The sequence below is a fragment of the Orbicella franksi genome, chromosome 7 (assembly GCF_964199315.1).
Source record: "Orbicella franksi chromosome 7, jaOrbFran1.1, whole genome shotgun sequence".
Taxonomy (NCBI): domain Eukaryota; kingdom Metazoa; phylum Cnidaria; class Anthozoa; order Scleractinia; family Merulinidae; genus Orbicella; species Orbicella franksi.
In genome coordinates this window covers 21,671,257-21,695,552 of record NC_138151.1, presented here as the reverse complement: position 1 = coordinate 21,695,552, position 24,296 = coordinate 21,671,257, and the positions used below count along the sequence as shown (strand labels likewise).

The 24,296-nt window shown below is 40.2% G+C and overlaps 1 protein-coding gene across 3 annotated transcripts; it reads right to left on the bottom strand.

The window, feature by feature from the left end:
- Positions 1 to 352: 352 nt before the first annotated feature.
- LOC145492284 (uncharacterized) lies at positions 353 to 23,685 on the bottom strand. Of its 3 annotated transcripts, none has more exons than XM_081471687.1 (19): positions 23,660 to 23,685; positions 20,846 to 21,217; positions 14,810 to 15,064; positions 14,344 to 14,610; positions 13,675 to 13,968; positions 13,214 to 13,525; positions 12,991 to 13,026; positions 12,793 to 12,912; positions 12,275 to 12,296; positions 12,087 to 12,126; positions 8,878 to 9,136; positions 8,079 to 8,189; positions 7,332 to 7,522; positions 7,097 to 7,219; positions 6,924 to 6,994; positions 5,937 to 5,977; positions 5,757 to 5,853; positions 3,867 to 3,966; positions 353 to 718 (listed from the first exon to the last, which is right to left on the bottom strand). In XM_081471687.1, exons 3-19 carry the CDS (start codon positions 15,060 to 15,062, stop codon positions 650 to 652), a joined length of 2,406 nt encoding a protein of 801 aa, XP_081327813.1. In that variant the 5' UTR covers positions 15,063 to 15,064; positions 20,846 to 21,217; positions 23,660 to 23,685; the 3' UTR covers positions 353 to 649. The 3 variants fall into 3 exon arrangements, with proteins under 3 accessions (XP_081327813.1, XP_081327810.1, XP_081327811.1); XM_081471684.1 differs by lacking the exon at positions 23,660 to 23,685 and adding an exon at positions 22,873 to 23,126; XM_081471685.1 differs by lacking the exons at positions 12,793 to 12,912; positions 23,660 to 23,685 and adding an exon at positions 22,873 to 23,126.
- Between the last annotated feature and the right edge of the window lie 611 nt (positions 23,686 to 24,296).

Here is a 24,296-nt window from a genome sequence, read left to right as displayed (position 1 = left end):
AGTTAGCTGTTGAAGCGTCTTATTGCAAAAAAATCTCAAGAGATATGTTGGTGGGTGAGGAGATGTGAGAAAAACGTTTACCATAAGACTCAATAGGCGGCCCTCTTTCCTCCTTCATCTTGAAAATAGACGAAGTCATTGATCTTTCCCTGTATAGGAAATTTAATCCCGAAATATTTGTAACTATTAAGTGAGTTTAAAAGTCCGCCGAAACTACTGAGCATGTGTGCTGCTTAACGCTTCATATTCCTAACACACGATAACGAATTGGATTCCACCAGATGTTCCCTCCCGAAGAATGAGGACACTTCAGTACAAAATTAAGTATCACACATAAAATATCTGCTCTAAACTTTAATTTCTACACTAAGCTACATGTAAGTGAATACGATTGTAAAAACTATCTTTACAAAATCACAGAGTTATTTTACGTTCTATGGAGCTTAAGTCCTTAGTACTGAACTGTCGTAGATGTTGATGCATATCCAGAGTCACAACTGTCTTACTGTGAGCTTGTAGCACGGACACCCACAACAAAAGAGGGAGCAAGCTTTTCAGAGCAAAGCTGAGCTCTTGTTGCAGACCTGGCAAAAAATTAAAATTATTCAAAAAGCAACGTCTTGATTGGCCAAGTCAGCCGATAAAACAGTCATTCAGCCGCGAGATCGTCAATATTTGCATACAAAGTGTTGTCATACTCTTTGAGGTTGACGTAGGTCTGTAACAGAAAGGTAAATCATATTATTAGTAAGCTGTTATTTTCACGGGCAAATTAACAGTCACAGAGAAGACGAAAGCTACAAACGAATGATAAAAACATAATCCATTATATAATTATTAAAAAGACCTGAAACCCAGCTGCAAAAAGGTTTTCAATTATATTTTGGAAGTCTTGATGTCTTAGCCTAAGTAAACAGTCGTCGTTTCGTGCAAATTTTACCGGTCGTCGACGAAACTGACATCAAAGCAAAGACTTCAAACTGATAATGTAACCCGGTACTACCCATTTCCGACATACGTGCCTTCAGTTGTCATAGCTTAGTGTTCGGGAGAATTTCGTAGCAATATTTCGGCTGTATTTTGGGGTGAAGTAACAGAGCCCTGCGAGAAACAGCTCGACCTTCTGTATGTTTTAGGAATTGAAGTCACAACGAAACCGGTTATGACTAAAATAAAGGTATAGGTAAGGTAAAGTCTGCATACGAGCCAAGTGGCCCACCAGGCTGGAGCTTATCCCGGTTTCTGTAGCATGAAGCGACTAGGAGTATTTCATCTCCCCCCTGGATGGGATGCTAGTCCATCGCAGGGTCACCCCCAGCATTAAGTTCGCCAGTACCCATTTATACACCTGGGTGGAGAGAGGCACTGTGAGAGTAAAGTGTCTTGCCCACAATGTCCGCGGCCAGGGCTCGAACCCGGACCGCTCGATCCGGAGACGAGCGCACTAACCATGAGGCCACCGCGCCTCCCGCATGACTAAAACAAAAACTATATACTAGTAGTAATCAAAGATCATGAGTACGTTCGACACCGTCACTTTCATATATATATACCTTAAATGACTTAACTAGCTGACTTTCAACCTCTGTCTACAACCGAGGTTGTACACAGACAGATATAGTGTCAAAGTCCATGTCAGTGAAGAGGTCCCCTGTATAGACTACGATGGCCGATTTGTTGTTCAAAATGTTGCGTGACGGCGCCAGTTTCCGTAGACTCCCAAAAATAGTAGCCCTTCAAAATTTCATGTTTTGACGTAAACTCAGCATGAATTCAAAACGTAAACAAAAGAACAAGCTTAAACTCTGGCCTGTAAGTAATTTTAAAGCTCCCATTCGATTTGCGTTCATGAAAATTTTCTCGTTTGCCCAAAGGGAAATTCGGTTTGGTTTGCGCAATTTCATAATTCAGGCTCTGCGTCTATGCCAAGTTTTGTTTGTTATTTTTAATTTACTTTCAATGGCCTGAGACTAAAGGGGACCAGAAAAACATAATGACGTCGCTGTCATCCCTGGCGGACTTACACCCGTAAATCAGCCCCTTGACAAATGTATTAACAAGTCGTTTAAGAACAAGGTACGCTCCCAATATCAGGCTTGGATGGTGAACGGTCCGTTAACTTACACTCACTCGGGGAAAAAGCGGGCGCTGAGTAAGGAACTTGTTTTACAGTGGATCCACAAACCTTGGCAAGAGATACCCGCCGATTTAGTCGCTAACGCCTTCAAGTCCTGTGGAATTTCGAACGCTCTGGACGGCACCGAGGATGAAGCTGTGTGGGAAGAAGAAGGAGCTGGAGCTGATGAAGCAGACGACGAGTTGGAGAACGAGTTCGACACGGACAGCGAGCAGGAAGATTAGCCGGCAAGACGAACAACAACAACAACCACCACAAAAGCTCTTTTCAGAGCTACCCCAGTTCTTTTCAGAACTACCAAATCTATAAAAGTCAATGACCAACAACTAGTGTCCTTTTCTTGTGTTGTTTAAACTGTAAGTTCTTCTCAAATAGTGATCTTAAGATTTTGTTGCACGAAAATACTTGGCTATAAGACGTACCCCAATTTTAGCACTTACTGGCCGCCCAAAGACAGATTTTTCTTGAAAAACCGTGCGCCTTATAACCGAATAACTACGGTAATATAAATAAACTGTTATTCACTTAGCCGTTTAATTAGCTGAACATTCTTTCTAGGTGTTTGCTTACATACCATCATTCTCTAGTTATATGTGCGGCTTCTGTTTCCATTCATTTAACCCGCTATAACGAGCTAGACAACTCGGTAAGATGGTTCTATAACCGCGAATCATGGCCATGTACCGAACTACACAACTCGGTAAGTTAAAGTAATATATTTTGCGCACAGAAATCAAAGTCAGCAAAGTGAAACGACACATTCCCTCCATCGATTTATTCCGCACAAAGCAGTGTTGGTTTTTGATCGAAGACAAGACGGTAGACAACAAGCAGCCACACTGCACCTTTGTGTTTGTCTCAAAAGTCGTATACATTTCGTGAAGACATCGATAAATCTTGCTTACAAGGTCATTTAACGCCATAACTCTAACCTCAAACTTCAAATACGCAACTTGCCGTTAGCAGCAGATAAACACATGGAGACGCGACGAGCACATGGAGACGCGACTAGAATGAACATGATGTCATTCGCCCCTGAAGAATTTTATTTGGGGGGGGGGGGGCAAACTGGTGTCCCCCTATAGATAGATAGATACACAGGTCTCGAATTTTTATGCATAACGCGATTAGAACTGCGTTCTGTCGAACGTAATAATGATATATTCTTCAGAGACAAAGTATACGCCAGAAAACAAGAAAGCCTCTGGCGCTAGTTAGACCACAGACAGCGTTAATTTTGGATCACTACGGATCGGAAGGAAGGAAATATAGGCGATCGAGTATGCACTCAAAAGAAGACTTGAGTTCATAATGGAATCAAAAAAACTGAATTGATGGTCTGATGGTTGACTTCAATTGAGTATAAATAGTATAGAATGATCTTTAAAAGAATATAGAATGAAAAAAACCCAGAATATCCAAAATTTGTTTATAAGTATTCCACAGCAACCTTTCTGTCTGAAAATCGTTACAATCAGTATATTTACTACATTTTGGCAAACAGCAATTATCAGCATGCAGCAGATCACTTTAACAAACAGTGCTTTCTTGGAATAAGTATTGATTTACGTAAGTGCTAATGGGATTACATGTATGTATTATGGCATAGGATGCAAAGGTGTGATAAAAATCGAACTAAAAACTTACAAAGAGGGAAAATAAACATTATCAAGTTTGCATTACTGAATATGATTGACAGGTTACAAAGAGTGCTTTCAGCTGAGTTTACCTTGTGGTTTTTTTCCATTTCTTTCATCGTTTCCTTTAGTTTGGCAAACGTTGGTCGACCGCTGGGATTTTCTTCCCAACACTTGAGCATAATCTGGTATCTAATAAATAAAAACTGTTAGCAACCGCAAGAAGAGAGGAAAGACGATTTGTCACTACAATTAAATCATTCAAACGACCACATGGCATTCATGATTCAACCGAAATTTTGTTTGTTAGAAATTTACCTTTAGGATCTATTCTTAAAAAAACGGTATTAAAATCTTTTAGCCTTTTTAAAGTTGTTATAAAAGAAATGATGTTTATGGGGTCTCGTTAACAAATCTGGTAAAAAGAAATGGTTGATAGTTAGCCACTGTATGTACTCTTATAGCGGGTTCTTTGTTGACAGTATCAGTTTCCTTACCAAGCGCTTCAGTTTCTGATAGAGCTACAAAAATATCCACTCGAATATTTAGAGAGCATGCTACGATTAATCAAAGAAATTACAGCTTGATTTATTAAAGACTTGATGCATGACGCGGCTTTAAAATATCCAAAGTTGTACAAAGACTGTATGGGCTCATCATGCAGGGCATTCACAACCTAAAAACAGTTTGCAGCTTTTGAAACTCAATGCCCCTTCAATATCACACCCAAAAAGCTAAAACGTTCACCGATTAAGGTATAGACTAAACGAAACACTACTCTGCGGAACGTACATAAATCATTAATATTTTGACTTTTCCTAAAAGTAATGTAAAGTAGCGCTGTGTGATAAGCGCTAGCTCGCCGAGCGAAACACCGGGACTTCAAATCCTAGTGCACGTGGTGACTACTGATTATTTTTCGTTTTCTTCATCATTGGTTTTCCTTTTTCTTTCAAGAAACCATTTACCGAAAGGTAGCGTTTGTCTTTCCGTTTCTTGTGTTAAAAAAATCGTCTGGAGCCTTTAATCATTCGTTTATAACGATTGCTTTCGAATTCACAATATCGCGTTGGTTTCTGAAGGAAAAACCACAAAGACTTTCCCTGAATCGAATCGCTAAGGAAGAACCATAAGTATTTTCCTTACAATGAAAAAAATCGTTATACCTTCCACCTCTCGAAAATAACTAACTTGACACGCTGCCAGCGACTGTGAAACGGCCTTAGATGGCTGATGTTCGAAACCCGGGAGGACTCCTATATGAAAAGGTCCGGGATGCTCGTCGTCTCGGGTACAAATCAAGGATTCTGGTGTCCTTAAGGGTGTTGATGACGAAACGTCATCATTTTTAGCTGTCAAAGTATCCTTTAGGGTGCACTCGAGGAAATGATGATAAAAGAAACGCTCTCATTTAATTTCTGTTTTCAGGCTTGATTTCCGCTGATCTCTCGAGTACGCGAGTCGGGTCTACAAGTGCGCGCGGAATCCTTTCTTGAACAGTGGCGAGTAATCGAACCTATTCTGTTTTAAGCGGTATCTTTTAGGGGTTTAATGAAGCTCAAGCAACGTCCACATTAGTCTCCCTTAGGAGTTAAATTCAAATTTTCCGACGAGCATCCCTTGATCCCTTGTCTTTTCATATGGGAGTTCCCCCGACCGGGTCTCCAAATGTCTAACGGGAAGTGAAGAAGTGAAGGAGTGAAGGAGTGATGGATGGAGTGATGGAGTGAAATCGTTCCACCACTGCAACTTGAAAAATAATAAATATTTTCTAAGTTAAAAAGGCAAGATGTAAACAATGATCGCAGCAAAGATTCCTCTGAAGGCAACAGTATGACACCAGCGCGTTGCCAGTGATCTGTTTGTTTGTGTTTTGGCAACCATTTTTACCGCGTTATTGCATCACAACGTTGTCTATTTAAGTGTACACATCGGCTAACCACGCTTCACATAAAAGAGTGTGCAACAAGACATGTATTTACAGTTTGTTATCCACATGTTTAGGCTTCGGCATTCTGAATCCTTCCTGAAGTTTCGTTGCGATTTGGCGAGGGTTTATTCCTGGATAAGGAGATCCACCTAGATGTGATAAACACAGGTAACATGATGGTTTGCACGACTCAGTTACAGCTTAAATGTAAATGATGTGTAACTAAACCTACCTATGGTGAGAATCTCGTACAGCAGCACGCCATAGCTCCAACTGCCAAAACAATAAACATAAATGATACATTACTGGCATCAAAAAGTTGTACGGAAAGAGAAGTTGGGGGAGCAATGGAGGGCAGCAAAGGTTGTTAAAGTCAACACTTTTTGGCTCTCTGATATTGCCCTTCTTGTTTCTTAGTCTGTTGAGCAAACTGCGATTCCCAAGAATTCGATCTTTTTAGAGAATCGCTCTGTCACAGATCTAGATGTATATCTTTCAAATCAGAACTTACTTTCAAAAATTATTGCATCTAGTTGTTATGTCAGGATAAACTTCTTTAATTGTGAATCGCTTTTACCAACTCTTCACGAAACACGTGTTTTGGCCCGTCAAGGGAACACGTGATTATCCAATCAAAGCGGGAGACGGAGGGGGAGGGGGAAAAACGGTTCATAACGGGCCTAGGCATGTCTGGGTATTTTTGATGCAATGGCCGCTCAAACTAGTAGAAATATTAAGCAACAATGATAAGTAAACCACGAGACGTTCAACATCTTCACTAACCTTTCCTTATGCACCCTCCACGAAGTATATATATTAGGCAACCATCACGATATTATCACAGAAAATTAATTAGCCTTTTCTTCCTCGGTCAATTTTCATAATCAGTGACCTCCCTTCGTTCTTTCTTTTATTCTCAGTCATTCTGGTTTGATTCAAAGGTCGAGCCACCTCCATCGTCTTTAACCTCGAAGGTCAGTCTGTACAGTCTGGTTGTGGGTTGGAGTTCCCACGAGTTCGAGATTTTTTTTTGCCTCTAGGGGTAGCCCATTTCATTTCCACAGGTGCAACGCTCAGTCTTTTTCATTGTTGTTATTTTAAAAGTAATAAAAAGCGATTATGAGCACCTGGTAAAAGTCTTATCCTTCATGAGCTTTTAGAAACCCTTGACAAACAACTCAACGTGGAGACAAATGTTGTTAGGTTGTTTAGCACTTACACGTCACTTTGTGTTGTGTAGGTTCCATATAACAAAGCTTCATAAGCGGTCCACTTAACAGGCAACCGGCCCTGGAAGATAAACAAATAACTTAACAAGACGTCTCTATGCTATCCTATGATATTTGTCAGATGTTTATCAGTAGTCCCATTCGGTCAGGCTTATGTACTCACTCGACTTTGTTTGGTGTAAATATCATCTTGCTGAACATTCCTCGCCATCCCAAAATCCGTCACCTTGCATTTCTCTTCTTCACCAACAAGAACATTTCTGGCCGCCAAGTCACGATGGATTATCTAAAACAGATGTCATTTTTAGTTGATCTGCTTTACTGCAATTGTGTTAAGTCATATTCTACTTCGAAAATAGCCTTTCAGTCATTGAATAGCAATTATTATAGACTTTCACCTTCCTTGAAGACAAATAAGCCATCCCGTCAGCTATTTGCCATGCAAACCTTATCAACTGCTTTGAAGTTAGGTTGGTTTCCGGCTTTCTATCCGGGTTATTAAAATACGTGTCATTGAGGCCACGACTCTTCCTCAAATAACCCAGCAGATCACCGTACGGAACATACTCAATAAGGACCAGTAACGGATCTAAAGAAAAAGAAACACCTGTATCACGTGAAGTGCAAAAAGAATACAGAGACGAGAAAAAGAAGATTTAATTTCAATTTTAGGCTGGAGCGTTAACGAATAGAGGTAGTATATAATTCGCACTGATGTGAATTTTAAAGGCAAGGGAATATGTACGTGCAGTTCATTTTAAAGCGTAAAGGTCCGGTTATGAGCCTTCTTTCTCTCTTACAAGCCTCCTTGGTTAAAGGCCTAGCTGTTTGCTTATTTTTAGGCAAGATTACCCTTATAAGGCTCCCCACAAATGTAAGCCCTCCCCATACAGCGTTTCCGTATTAAAATTCTTCACAGAACTGATTGCACTTCAAATATAAATAGGCCAAGGAAGATTTTAGGCCAATTGTCAAATGTGCAGTGAATCAACGAGCTTATCTGGTAGTCAGGCTCCTGTTCTTACAGACTTATAAAGCTACCATTCAAAATAATGGAGGAGCAATTTTGCTCACACGTTCCTAAAAATTGATGTAGACGCATTCATTAATGTATACAAATAATATCTTAAGACCATTTCCTTTACCGGACTCAGTAACGCATCCTATCAGCTTGATCACGTGAGGGTAAGGCTTCAGTTTTTTCATCACCTCAAGTTCTGACAGCAGATCCATCCTGTCGGACTCAGGAGCGTTTTCTATTACAGGCAAATCAAATTAACCAAACGTGTCAGCCTGTTTAAATGAATGAATGGATGAATGGACGAATGGACGAATGGACGAATGGACGAATGGACGAATGGACGAATGGACGAATGGCTGAATGGATGAATGGATGAATGGACGAATGGCTGAATGAAAGAATGGAAGAATGGATGAATGCATGAATGCATGAATGCATGCATGATTGAATGAATGAACCAATTGTTCAATGAATATATGAATGAATGAATGAATGAATGAATCAATTAATTGATCCATCGATCCATCGAACTATCGATCGATCGATCGATCCATTAGTCCATCAGTCGATCTATTTTGATAATGAATTGATCACTTAAATCAATCCAGTCGAACGATAAGGCTCCGTCCACACTACGCCGGAGGAATTTAAAAACGGAGGTTTTACTCGGGAAACGCATCAAATGTTTTCTGTCCACACTACGCCAGAGGAACAATCACCGCTCATTTTTAAGTTCCTCGGGTTTGAAGAGCGTTTTCGAAAAGCTCCGTTATCGTGACGGATTAGTACATGTGGACTATAGTCCTAACCTTAGAAATAAAGCTGCCCATTCAAATTTCTCGGGCGAAGTGTGGACGCTTCCTAACTCAACTCTGACAACGGAAGAATGCAAGTTGTCTCTTTAACTAAAAGTTTTCTATAACCTTTCAACATTTTCCCGGCCACAGTTATGACCCCTTGGCTGCCATAGATGTTCTTAGCTGTTGCCTCAGCGACTTGGGAGAAAGCCCCCTTTCCGATCTTTTTAATGATATCGACTTGCTCTCGACTGATCTCCCAGCTTCTTGTTAACGGATGAAGCGGCATGTAGTCTCCACCACTGTTAGGAATCTCGTAGGTTGTGCTGGTAATGTCACTTGCTTCTGTGGACTGAATTTCTGCTTCGTGGTGGTCAACAGGGCTCTTGAAAGGAACAGGAAATAAGTTATGAAGCTATACGACAAAACTAACTTCATCAGCGTAATAGGAGCTGCCACAAATGTTCACGAATGATTCGAATCCGTGGTGGGGGGGACTTCTATCCGGGCTGCTCGTCAGAAGTTTTGTAAAGAACCCCTAAGAGTTACCAAGTTCCTGTTTCGTGGGCCCGGCTTAAAACCTTTTTTACCACTAAGAGGTACCAATTCCAAAACAATGCATTAACTGATACTTTCATGATTTTCAATACCGATTGATACGATTGCTTGTGTAAAATGGGGTTGGCTAGCCTACACGACTTCTACGGTTCGTGACATTTGTACATTTGCCGTTCTCTGTTCGGTCACTCGACCTTTCTTGTCGCTTCACTCGTGTTCATGAAGGGCACTTCATGTTGTGTAATAAGGAGGAATTTTAAGTAAAGTTGAGCCGTTAGATCGTGCTATGGCAAATTTTTATAGGTCATAGGTCTGCGTGTTATTTGCATGTCGACTCGTTAAGTTTGACACCTCTGTAATTTGCCATGTGTTTTTGCATTTTTTAGGCTTATTTCTATTGCAAGATATGCTTTTATAAGTCTCCATGAATTTGCTTTTGAGGGACAAAATATGAAATTTACCGTGAACATGTTGCTTACTTGCATTCTATATTGTGACGCCGGGCCCGGCTGTGATTACATGTAGAACTGTTTGCAAGCACAGTAGGTAGATCCTTATCACGGATATCATATTTGTTCTCGTACGATTTCCTTCGGAGACGCCGTAGCTTTACTTTGAGAAAGCTATACGTTTGTCTAGTGACATTCTTATGTTTCTTGCAGCTATCTGATTGAGCTTATGTTTCTCTTGCTCGATGTATAAGTTTATTCCTCCTTTGGTTGTTCTGGCACCACGTGATTCAAATGTAGCTGTTTACGCACAAGTCCTGTTGACTGTTTTGCGTGTTTTATATGCCATTGTTCGGCTTAGTTCAGGCAAGACCATGGTTTCGATCCTCCATGTGGATCTCATCAGTTGCCGGTATTTCTAAAATACTCTGTACATCTGAAGTTGCTAGCGCAACTCGTACCTCTGTGAGAATGCAAGACATTCTGCGGCTTGGCACAAACTTCTCGTGGTGTGTACCCTTGTGACGGATAGAACATGTCTGGTTTCTATTGGCTATGACAGCTAGCCAATGGCGTAATGTACTTTTCGATCCTTACTTTTTTGAAGCTTGACCTCGTTATTGTGTGTTTCTTTGACGGCATTTTTTCTAGATTTCTAGGCACTCGATGGCTGATCTGCAATTTGGAGCTATTTTGATTTAACGCACATGAACAGAGAACGGCAAATGTACAAATGTCACGAACCGTAGAAGTCGTGTAGGCTAGTCAACCCCATTTTACACTGATATGATTATTATGGACGTGCCCCGTTCTACATCGTGCAAGACATAGCAGCACTCAACTAACGTCAAGGAGCTTAAAGCAAAAAATATGCACTCAATGTATAGCATCAACCCCATTTTAAAGAGGGGTTTTGCAAAAGAATATGTGCGTTAAATCAAAATAGCTCCAAATTGCAGATCAGCCATCGAGTGCCTAGAAATCTAGAAAAAATGCCGTCAAAGAAACACACAATAACGAGGTCAAGCTTCAAAAAAGTAAGGATCGAAAAGTACATTACGCCATTGGCTAGCTGTCATAGCCAATAGAAACCAGACATGTTCTATCCGTCACAAGGGTACACACCACGAGAAGTTTGTGCCAAGCCGCAGAATGTCTTGCATTCTCACAGAGGTACGAGTTGCGCTAGCAACTTCAGATGTACAGAGTATTTTAGAAATACCGGCAACTGATGAGATCCACATGGAGGATCGAAACCATGGTCTTGCCTGAACTAAGCCGAACAATGGCATATAAAACACGCAAAACAGTCAACAGGACTTGTGCGTAAACAGCTACATTTGAATCACGTGGTGCCAGAACAACCAAAGGAGGAATAAACTTATACATCGAGCAAGAGAAACATAAGCTCAATCAGATAGCTGCAAGAAACATAAGAATGTCACTAGACAAACGTATAGCTTTCTCAAAGTAAAGCTACGGCGTCTCCGAAGGAAATCGTACGAGAACAAATATGATATCCGTGATAAGGATCTACCTACTGTGCTTGCAAACAGTTCTACATGTAATCACAGCCGGGCCCGGCGTCACAATATAGAATGCAAGTAAGCAACATGTTCACGGTAAATTTCATATTTTGTCCCTCAAAAGCAAATTCATGGAGACTTATAAAAGCATATCTTGCAATAGAAATAAGCCTAAAAAATGCAAAAACACATGGCAAATTACAGAGGTGTCAAACTCAACGAGTCGACATGCAGATAACACGCAGACCTATGACCTATAAAAATTTGCCATAGCACGATCTAACGGCTCAACTTTACTTAAAATTCCTCCTTATTACACAACATGAAGTGCCCTTCATGAACACGAGTGAAGCGACAAGAAAGGTCGAGTGACCGAACAGAGAACGGCAAATGTACAAATGTCACGAACCGTAGAAGTCGTGTAGGCTAGTCAACCTCATTTTACACATCTTTTACTTGTAAAGTTTTTGAAAGCATTGTCATAAATCAGCTGATTGTCAAATATCTCCTGTCATATTTTTTCGGCTCAATACCCTAAAAGATACCGCGAAAACTCCCGCTGTGGACCGTTTGAGGCTGAACATCCTAAAAGATACCACAACTGCCTTTTCAACCCCTCAAAGGTACAACGAACACTCCCGTCCTTTTTATTTGGCAGTTCCCCCTTCGGATATTCGAAGGCATTCATTTTATTTATAAGAAAGAAAATTTCCTTCCTGTATCTATGCCAACCTGCCGTTTCTGCTAGAAACAGCTTTTTCCGTGAGCCTATACCAAAAGAGAAATGGAAGGAAGAACTTACCATCTGAATGGCATCCGTACGTGACGAAGACCTGCTAATACTGCAATTACAAAACATTTCATTTTGAACTCTTTGAAATAAGCACTGCCTCCTAAATGTGTAGGTTTATCAAACCTTCCCTAAGGCAAAGGATAAACTATAAAAACATTTGAGATTTTTCACAACTGAACTTTGATTGTTGTACTCACCGCTGTCCACACTTAAGAATGTCTCAAAGCAAGAAAATATGAGAATGACAAAATATATAACGAAACGAAATGGGCTGCTTTAAAAAAGTATCATGCCACGATGCCTTCATAAGGGATCTCTTTTTATGACTTTTGTGGACTATATTAAGAAACAGCATGACTAAGAGAATCGGACACATTTTAGTTACGCTCGTATCCCAGACAACCGAGACTTTTTCCGTCGCACGCTTGGATCGGCCAGAGGCCAACTTGACATGGACTCTGGAAGGTTCTCCTTAAGATGGACATACGGGAAGACTCTGCCCAGAAGGGCTACATATCAGGATGAGGGTGTATAAATGGGGAGGAAATTTCACGATTTGAACAGCAGAAAAGGATAGGAAAAGTATCCAGTAGGGGCCATTTCAGACATAAGTAACGGCTAATTTATTCAAGTATGAGGAATTGAGGGTAATTCCGCTTGGACGACTCGATAACTTTGTTAATTTGAATTTTAGTAAGGCACGTGATACGATTACCTGGACCTCGACGTATTCTCCAGTGGATAACACCAATAACAACTATGATTATCACCAATAGGATTATGACACTGAGATAAACAGCATGAAGAATCTCCAATTCTCTATCGCACCTAACAACTGATAATGTTCATAATAAACGTTAGAAATAGGAACACGTGTTCAGTTATGCACGTACACACCGAATTGTCTCATTACCTGTTTGATTCTGGTTCGCAGTGGATCTAGTGGACTCTAAAATAACAGGAAAGAAGACAGAATTAGGATTCACACTAAAAACAGTACTCGAAGATAATAATACTTACTATTCGGTAAGGATTCAAATAAATCTATTTACTGTACAGTTACTCATTTGTTTTAAAGAAAAGAAATTTGGAGATCAAAAATTAGTGAAATAATTTGTATTTTGTTGTTATTGTACCTCCTAAAACTCTGATCCTCTTTATGTTGTTTTTTTCTTTCAAACTTTCTCCATATTTGTTGGTTGCAGTCACCACTAAGTCATACTGCTGGCCTTTTCTGAGTGTGACGACGTAAGCATCGATAGAGACATCATAAATGACTTCAAGCTTTCTCCAGTCTCCTACGGTATCGCTACTTGTAACGTTTCTAGTATACACAGTGTATTGTGTGATGTCTGCTCCATTGCTACTTGGTGTTGTCCATTTTAAGACCACTTCATCGCTGTGTATCTCGGCAGGCACGTCTATGATGTCTGGTGTTTCGGGAATTCCTGAGGATAATAATATTCAAGATACTGTTTGTTAATAGTCGGATAAAATTTGTAATGTTTCCCCATTTATTCCGAAATAGTAGTTTAAGTGACACCTTGCCATCATCAAGGTTAAATATTCAATTACGGAAAGCTTCTGGATATCTTACCGATAGCCTTTGTCCTGATAGTCTTTTGCCCAGGTGCACCTTCAAAGACAGCATTTCTGGCAAACACCTCCACGTTGTACTCGGTATCTCTCTCCAAATCTCCAACAGATTGACTGGGTATTCCAGGGTCAGTTAAATTCTCATTCTTTATCTCAGTGCTACCCTTTAGTATGACCACTCGGTATGCTGTGACAGGAATCCCTCCATCATCAGTTGGTGCAGTCCATTTTACTGTCAGTGAAGTGGCTTGAATGTCTGTGGCTGAAGATATGATGACCGGGGATCCTGGTTCTTCTAATGAAATCAAAAGAAGAAATTTGATTTGTATCATTATCTCTCTCTTTGTACTGAAATGAAGTTGACAGTATGTTATAACAGTCCATCACCTTGATCGTTAAACTAGTGGTAACGACGTCTTTTGAATGTGGAAACCCGTAATAACCGGGGAAAAGAATCCTTTATTTCCGGATTTCAGTTTTACAATTTTTAATGTCCATGGCTGTTAACACTAAATAGGTCTAAAACCAAAATATGTGATCGAAACGTCAGTTCAGCATTATTACTTTCTACAGCACTTAAGTGAACTGGTTAACTTTTAGATGATAAGAGAAAGGGGCTTTTAAATAGCTGGACTAGTAAGCTCAAATACTTTGTTAAGCATAAACATACGTATTTGTGCCAGAGTCAGCGAGACGTCTTTTAAAGGATCAAGGCCATTGTGAGCGACACACTTGTATTCACCAAAATTTTTTTCGTCATTTAAGGACACCTCCACTGTACTTTCTTTAGCTGTGACTGTCTTTAATTCATTTCCATCAGGTTTGTACCAGGTGAGTGTTGGTGTAGGAACACCATCTGACACACACTTCAACGTCACTGTCTGACCAATCCAAGACTTTGCAGCTGATGAAGTAACACTTACTATTTCTGCTGGGTCTGTGGAAGAAAAAAGAAAATGTTCGCTTCAGACCTAAGGCAAAAGGACTCCACCCTAAATTTTAAAGCTTCTCTTCGATATCTAATTGAGAAAGTCCGCAAGATACATTAAACTTACGTGTGCCTTTTAAAACAGCTCAAGTCAAAAGATTGATTTAAAGATGTGAATACTGAAGATGTAATAATAACTCAGACTCACAACGAACCACCAAGATCTCTTTGTGAGATTTTGTTCCTGCTGAGTTGTTAGCAGTACATGTATACAGTCCATCATCTGTCCTCTTTATTTGGTCGAAGGCCAAGTACGCTGTTTTCCTCCCGGAACTTTTGGTTTGTCTTTTTCGTATCCATGATACTTCCGGGTCTGGTTTTCCAGTCGCTGTACAACTGATACTGACTGAAGATCCCTCAATGTAACTTCCGTTTGTTAACGTTGGACTGATAACGGGCATTTCTGCGAAGAAAGGACATTTTAGAGCAGTTTTAAAAAAGGATTGCAGCTAGTACACTGCGAAGAGAGTCGAAAATACGACACGCAACGGAGTATTTTTGACTAAGTTCCAAGCGGAATGTGGCGAAACACTGTCTCGAGTGTTTGATATATCTACTCCATCGAGATATGAGAGTAGTTTTCAATATACTGTGGCAAGTAATTTTGATTTGCTTTGGTGCAGCTTTACTGCGTTCTGCGATTGGTTTACAATATTTTAGCGCCTCCTAATCAACTAATCAGATGGAAACCTAAACTTTTTTCGACTCGGTATGTACTTTTCCCGCACTTGACATCGGGTACGCGCATTTGCTACAAGTCCTTATTGGTTCATTTTGTTCTTGTCTGTTGCAGTTGTTACAGGGTACTGTAATTGGGTTTGTTTTGGTTCCAAGACACTCTATGTAGTACACTTAGTTATGTATTGGTTGCAGTAATAACGTATTAACTATTTTAAAATGTTATGTGATGTTTCAAGGGTTGTATCGGTCGGATTTTGTAAGCTAGTATATTTTTGTCGTGTGTTTTGATGATTCCTCAGGGATTACTTGATGAATATAATCCTTTGTTGACTTATGACTCAATGCACCTCTTTAGCTTGGGCGGTTTGTTTTCCCATTGCAGACCACGTGGTGATACTCGTGACAATTCTCTCTTTTAAATTTTTAAACGAGTCGAATGTGTATGAATGAATAATTTTAATATGGGTAAAAGAAAAATTATCCAGAGAATATCACGTGGTCTATAATGGGAAATAAACCGCCCAAGCTAACGTCTATTACGTATACGTTTTTGGTGATGTTCAAGTGGTCTCGACTTGCAGAGAAGTGAATCAGAAGACGATTATATATTACCAGAACCAAGGTGTCATCGTGCTTCTTCATAACTGTGGGTTGGATGCTTATCTGAGACCTGCGATGGGTAATACCCTAAACCTTGTGTTGGTTTGCGCGGAAGTTTTATTGAATTTTAATGTTTGTAAGTGAAGTCGACTCAGCAAGTCATAACCTTTTGAAAATGAAATGGCTATCGCGAAGATAGGAAACAATCGAATTTGTAATCATTTTGTTTGGTAACTAACATAACTGCAAATATTATTTTCATCAAAAGGTCATTATGTTGTTGTTGTTGTTTGTTGAAAAATGAAAACGAGAAAGTTGCGTTTCTGCAGTCTAAGGTACTTTGATCGTGATATGTGTTTAGCTGATTTGAAAACTGTTCCTTTTGGTGCCATAGATATCTTTGAAGACGTAGACGACAAACTTTTTGTGTTCCAAACACTTTTTACGGAGGTGCGTAACGAGCATGCTCCGTTGAAACAATTTCAGGTGCGGAGCAAACAAGTCCTTTACATGACAGAGGAATGGCACAAGGCGATACGCTACAGAAATAGGCCTGGAAAATATTGACAAAGGAGAGGACGGATAATAATTATCAGCTATACACAAAGAAATATCTGCGCTTCATGAAGGCGCAAAGCCATAAGAGAATTCTTTAATAACAAGGCGCAGGCAGGTGTTTTGGACGACATACCAGCCCTTCTTACACTCTAGGAACTCTAAACAAGCGAATGACATAACGCTTATCGAAAAAGACACTGTTCTCTACGAGATACACCGAATAGCAGAGCTATTTAATGACAACTTTGCGCGCATTGTCGGGAAAGTTGAAGAGCATGACTCCGGAAAAGATTTTGACAACCACCCAAGCATAAAAGCCATTCTTATGAAGCAAATAAAAATCGTCTTAGTTTTCATCTTACAAATAAGACGCAAATAGAGGAGTTGTTGTCAAATAGTAACGTGCGAAATGCAATTCTACCGGGGCATCATCCTTCACGCTGGAAGATGGGACAGGTTACTCCTCTATTTAAAAAGGACGACGAAACAGACATACATACACACATCCATCCATCCATCCATCCATCCATCCATCCATCCATCCATCCATCCATCCATACATACATCCATACATACATCCATACATACATCCATACATATATGCACGCACACACCAACTTGGAAACTCGGTTTCACTTTGCATGAGTTTTGATGGAGTCTCAGCGTGCAAGGAGAGTCAAGTTTATTTGTATACTTGATCGTTACGTTATCACTCGTTGATTACCTACTGTTAGAATCAAGTAACACCGGAAGTTCATGGGTGCTTAACCGGCCGCTCATTTGCCTAAATCGCATCCCCCCTATAACTCCTTCTAGCTAAGGTATCACTCGTCAAAAAGCACAAATGAGACAGGAACGAAGGCGGATTTCCAGACTACGACCCAAGCCTTTTTAAAGTCACAGACAAGAAAGCGGGAGAATTGACAGTTTGGAGCAAGGCTGGTGCTGAAATAAAACGAAATGTTATTTGTGAAAAGTACCAAGAGACCTACTGAGGAGAAGGTTGCCTGCACAAGAACTTTCAAAGCCGTGGCTCAACCCGGGGGGGGGGGAAGGGGGGACTCCCATATAAAAGGATGGGGTGCTCGTCGTGCCTTTTAATAAACAATAATAATAATAATAATAATAATAACAATAATAGTAATCATAATAATAATAATAATAATAATAATTTCTCTTTAGTAATAGTAAACAAAGTTTATTGAGTACTTTTTCATACAAACTTGAATCTTACATGTATCTGGTAAAAATTCAGAAATTCTGTGGTTCCTTAAGTTTTTTCCCTAAAATGATTTCTGTAAAAATTTCAATATATAGCCTACCTACATAATCATATCCAGTAAGCATTTAGAGTCATTAAGTGGCTATGTACACAGGTAAAGGTAAATTAGTGTGAAATGATAGTAATGTGTATACTCTAGGCAATTCCTACCCTACATGTCTCTTTTTTTAACAGAGGAAACAATAACTGTTGTAGAAATGTTAAAGAAAAAAAAAAGTTAAAACCTGAAAGAAAAAAAAACTCAAAAATCAGAGTTTCGTAAATATGATCACCTGCGCATAAGGGGTGACAAGATCGGTTTTGTTACGTCTTAGGGAGTTCAGCCTCAAAAGGTCCACAGCGGAAGCTTTTGAGGAAAAATATGACAGGAGATAATGTTTTGTTTTAGAATTGGTGCCCCTTAGGGGTGAAGACAAATTCAAGCCACACCCACAAAACAGGATCTTGGTATTTCTGAGGGGTTGTTTTTAAAATTTCTGACGAGTACTCCCGTCCTTTCTATGTGGGAGTCCCCCCCCCCCCCCGGGGAGGGGGAGGGGGCTCAAGAGCTTGGAAAAACGCAAAGTTAAGTTCTTGAAAACAAATGTTTCACAACAGGTCTTCCCCAGCCATGACATCACCCGGAAATTCATAACGGAAAGAGCTTCGGGTGGGGAGAATTCTAGGAAAGGGATAAAGGGCTGGTGAAAAGATTCTTTAAGAAGACAGTAGGGAAAACCTGTCCGAACGTGATTGAACTAAACACGATACTCACTGAAATAGAGGCAACGTTAAAAAGCCGTCAGTTAAGATATCCTTACGTAGATCTCAACAAAGCCACTCCTCCGACCCGATCACACAAAAATTGTAGAAAATGAAGTAGATCCAGACTATGTCCTATCTCAAATTTCAGTTAAAGAACTAACGAAAAGAGCAAAGTATTACAAGAAAGTAATACGAGCTATCTGGACGCGATAACAACAGGAATATCTAACGAGTTTGCGCGAACATCACTATTACCGAGAGAAAACATCAAACAAGAAAAAAGAAGACATTGCTATAGGAAACGTCGTTCTCATATATCATAATACACCACGCAACCAGTTGGAAGAAGGTGTCGTTACTAATTTACACACAGGGAAAGACGGATTAGTGAGATATGTAAGAGTACGTTGTGGAAAAGAGCTTTCAAGTCCTTTAGAGATACTATAAAGTATATCCATTGGAGTTGTTAAACGAAAGCAGCATGCGCAGTAATAGGAACACAGGCAGAGAAACAATAAATGATAAGCAACATCGTCCCGTACGACTTACTGCTCAGAAAACAATGCAGAGAATCAAGGAACGATCAGAATGACCTTTAACATTAAGTGAACAATATTGGATTTGCCGTGGGACTATGTAATACTATCCTTATACATTTTGTGCTTTACTGCAGTCATTTCTCTCTTTTTACATAGAACCATGCTGTATCATATATAATCTTGTCGGCCTGGGAGAGTGTCACACATCATGTAATTAAGTACGCCACAAAACGAGAGACATGTAATTCTGAACTGCCACAACTAAAAGGGAATCAGGTGTTCACTTCGTTACAATAGTTGCAATACGTACCATGTAAATAGGGTTTTACCAAGAGAGGCTAAAAATATCATACTTCAATTGAATCCAAGACTTGGTGATATCAGTTCAACCACTCCGGTAGTGGGAGATGTCACGACCACGACTCACCCTTTATGCGGACATGTTGTTTGAACAGCAGGCTTATGTTGATATCAAAATGATAGAAAATAGACCTTTCCCGCATTCCAACAAACAATAGCGCCAAGTCGAGGTCAGGGTGGACAAAAATACAGTAAATGTATGAAAATGTCCACCCCAACCTCGCTCTGGTGCTATTGCTCGTACGCACTGAAGTGGAATGCGGGAAAGGCCTATTCGCATTATAATGGACTTACTAGTTCAATGTGACTATAAGCGCTAAATTGGTTCTTGTTAACGAAAAAAAGAATTCTTCTTCAAGTGCAAGCCCAGCGGATAGTTATGTTTCGTTGAGTGAGGGCAACTTGTTCTTCTTTATCATTATCCTCACCACCACCACCACATACAGACTGCCCAACCAAGATAAGCGAGGTGATCCTAAAGGGTATCATTGCTGTGAAATTTATCGCATGGCAACTAATTTCATTGTTGCCTACGTGTTTAGTGATATCCTTCCACTGATCTTGAAAAATGTTAAGAAATTTGTCTTCTAGATAACTCAATTTAGTTATGTATTTTGTTGTAAATCATGTGGTTCTCCTGAATTTCAGATCTTACTGTTTTTTTTTGTGCAAACTGCCCTTTATCTCTGACACTAAAGTAATGAATGACCGCTTGAGCTCTGCCAAGCTTTTCTCTTAGTCAAGTCCGTTTCGCAAGGCCCAAGTTGATAGTACTAATCCGTCCCGTCGACGCAACGAGCCACAAAAATGTTTGGTTACAGAAGCGAATGGGAGCCGGAGTGTAGTGGATTACCTTGAAAAGAAAACCAGTCTGTTGCTTACGAATATTCAGTCATTTCAAGAAAAATCATCATACATGCAGCATCCAGCGTGGAAAGCTCCGCTATAAGCAGACAAATGTGTCCGCCATTGCTCCGGAAGAAATGACAAACTGTGACATAGCAGTAGTCAACACTCCATTATTAGGATGCAAATTTTGATTGGCTCGCTAAAAAAAGCAGCATTGGTCGGAGTTACACGCTTCGGGGTTATATACTTCTGGTACTGTATGTTAATTATATGTACCTCACATTCTATGCACACTTAATATCATGCAATAAATGTTGGGAGTATGAATTACTTGCACTTGCAGGTTATAGTAAGGTACACCATAAAAAATGTGCTGACTTGTACTGACTTAAAACACGAAACTGCAGATTCCCAAAAACAGCAACTTACTGCTTCAACACTATCAGATCCAAGTTTGAAGTTACTATCAGTACAATCTTTTAGTTTTTTAATTAGTAAATTGAAAATACAAAACAGAGTTTGGGAGAGAAATTGGTAAGGAGATTAGTTACCTTTAATTTTGTTCACTTACCCACAACAAGCAACTGAACAGTATCATAAACAGGTTGTCCACCAAGCTTCTCAGGTGAAAGTCCGCAACTATAGAACCTTTCATCTGCTTTCTGGATTGAGTTCAGTGTGAAAGTGGCCTGTCCAGGGCTGCTTCCATCCCAGTCTCCACTCACACGTCCACTGTATGGAGGATTCTGTGTAGTAGCGATTGTTTGGAGCTTGTCTATGGAAACCAGAACACTTTCAATGTCAACAGCACCATCGCGTTTTGTTCCCCACTCAACTCTGCCTACGTTTCTTCCATGAAAGGCCCAAGTGAAGTTAACAGATGATCCAAGAACTCCAGTCACCTTGTTTCCATTAAAGGGCGAGATGAACTGTAGTCCACAGACTGCACAAAACAAAATTGTCAGTGTCTCTCACAAAGTATTAAAAACCCTTAAAAATAAAATTGAACTAACTATTTAAGTTCATTTACGACCGAACACATGGATTTTGTAAAGGTCTTGTAACGTCTTCAATTTATGTATATATCCATAATCCTTGGGAAACGATTTTTACTTCGAAACTTAAATAACTTAACTGGTAAAACAGGTGGAATCTACATTTGAGCCTAATGGCCCGACAGGGCGACGATCATCTCTGGTTTCCATAGTATGAAGGGACTAAGAGTATTTCTACCCCTGGTGGATGGGATGATATTCCTTTATCGCAGTGTTACCCACAGCTTTTCATCGTCATTTATGCTACTTTTTGGAGGGTGGCATATTTAAGTGTCTTGCTTCAGACAAAATTACCCAGGTCAGTGTCCCAGCTCAGAGTTCAGCGCACTATAGACAAGAGCGCTATCTATGTGATTCCCCCTCTCTCCCCCCCCCCCCGCCACCCCACCCCCGTCACTTTAACTGTGATCTCAGCAGTGGACAGCACCTAAACAAAGCAAACTGACGGCATACGGCTAAAAATGTTACATTTCATCTAATTCCTCCTTAAACTGAGCAGGCACAAAAATTCGGCCGTTCCTGCCTTGCTAGGGGACACTCGGTTATTCATATACACAGCGAACTAGACACACGGCTGACTGCCACATGCACGAAACGCGGAAGAAAGAGGCATCAAGCAGACAGCTAGCCAAAGCCTGAACTGAAAAATACCGCTTACAAACCCTAGATTAAACAGCTTATTAAGATAAGTAAATGCTGGTGAACAATCATAAAAGATGAGTGTGACGATAAATAAAAAAGTAGATCCGTGAGGTTAAAGGTCCCTGCATGAAGTAAACACTGAAACGGGTATGCAAAAGAACGTAATAAGGGCCAAGATTAAGAAATCCGTGTGGTACACTCTCACCAAATATCCAAGGAGTACCCCACTCCCGGGAAAACTGCTCTCGTCTCCAAAGCTTGATGTCAGTTTCTTACAGTCATCGTTGCGTGTCCAATTTTGTTGCATTCTCCATAACAATCTCACATAACTTCGGTTAACGACAGATAATGATGATTTCGCGGTAGATAAAAATAAGTTTTGTTTTATCCCCGGGTTTTATCCTTTTAATGAATTACATCAACATTTCACTGAATAACACGGAACACTTTGGTTAACCGTATGATGAATTCAAACAAACTTAGCTACGGCTCAGGTCAAACGTCAAACTTCACATGAGACGAACTAAGCTGATCGACTAAACTGAGCGGATTAAGTTCATGATAAGTTCGACGTTTGGTCGATCTTAATTCGAATTAGAGCTGGGCTTTATCCGTTTGGATCGACTCAAATTGCAATTCACAGTAGTTCGTCTCAGGTGAAGTTCGACGTTTGACCTGGGCCTAAACTGTCTTTACTGAGAATATCGGCTTCAGACAACCATCTGAAAGCATGTATTCCTTTATATAACTCTGTACTTATATTAGACATATTTGTGATCAGACTTTAACTTCCAGTTTAACGAATGTAATTCGTCCATGTTTGTCACCAGCACCATTCTATTTTCATTTCATGCAGCAAATGAAACAGATTTCGAATAAATACTGAATCCCCGACACGTACCTGCATGCGGAAGTATCGGAAACAGGATAAAATATAAGACGTGGCTTGACGAAAGAACGTTTACCGCGATCATCAGCTCACAGAAAACTTTAAAGTCTCTAAATGGTGATGTCGCAGTCACTCAAGGAACGAAAAAAACACTCGTTTGTCGCCGTTAGATAACAGTCTCAGTTGTCAACGTCGCCATGTTTAATCAGCCTGATCACATCACGCGAATTGAGTCACGCAACACGCATGAGAGAGCGTTCCTGTGGGAGTATTAAAGCCTGCTTTCCCTCTAAACATCGTGTCATTATTTGGGGTCATTTTTGCATTTATGTCAAAAATAATCAAAACACAATCGTAGAAAGCACTTCTATATTCTTTGCAAACAAAATGTTATGTTAAATCAAAAATGAGCCGGGCGGAACACGGGAAATGGTTTGACACAATTAGAGGTAGACCGCTTCTTTGCTCACATGAGTTGTTGGATGAAAAGTAATAATTTACATCTAACATCCATTCCTGGTGAAATATAGATCACGAAATTTGTGGTAGTGTACCTTTAGCAATTGTCGTTCGCCTCCAAGCGGAAGTTAATGAGACATAATGACAGTTCTGTCATGCCGTGGAATACTTACTCGTAGTCGGAGGTGTGTGCCATATTTGTTGACAGCCTTGAAAAGTTTGATATGACCATTGCTCGATAGCACGAATCCATCGTTTCTGTGAAGGTCGCGCTACCGTTTTAAGTCCTCATTTATTCGTAAATATGTAAAATTGTCTGTGTCTGTGGTGTAATACTCACCTCCGCAATAGAAATACGTCGTCAAATTAAGTACCAGGCAGTAGTATATAGGGAGTCAGACAAATAACGTTTCGCAGAGGAAGAAGCATTTCCCCGTTTTGCAGCCCCCAGCTTTAATTCCGAAGCTCGCAAACTCGCTTCGGTTGAACCAGGGGGCTGCAAAACGGGGAAATGCTGGGTCCCTCTTTGAAACATTATTTGTCTGACTCCCTATATACTACTTACAACAACGGGGGAGGGAGGGATTCCAATTAAAAACAAACGAGCTCGCTGTTATACCGCCCGAACATAAGCGATGCTTCCAGCAACAAACAAGTGTGCGTGGTTGATGCGGGGCCGGAAAGAAAGCTGCGAACTTTCCGAGGCCATTCAAAACCTCCCTTCAGAGCTTCGTGAGATAATCTACAAGGAGTATATCGCAAAAAAAAAGAAGGGAAAAAAAGGCTTTGGGCTGGGATAAGGTGCACGAGCATATTTTAAAACTGCCTTTCTGCAAATACAGGCAGCAGATTGCACCAATGATAATTTGTTTAGAATATCCGGACTGCTATTTCGAGGGTTGTTGCTTCCCCTGTTTCGAAAGGGAGGGAACTATTCATAAAGTATCGCTAAGCCCGCCTACTGGGTTAATACCTCT

Bases quoted from the DNA above. Each gene is read 5' to 3' on its own strand.
- LOC145492284 (XM_081471684.1), bottom strand. From the start codon at position 22,945: ATGATCGCGGTAAACGTTCTTTCGTCAAGCCACGTCTTATATTTTATC. The intron at 13,969-14,343 runs GTATGTTTATGC...TGATTTCATTAG, and splicing joins GCTGACTCTGGCACAAATAC to AAGAACCAGGATCCCCGGTC. The intron at 7,523-8,078 runs GTAAAGGAAATG...CTTTTTCTTTAG, and splicing joins AGGATGCGTTACTGAGTCCG to ATCCGTTACTGGTCCTTATT.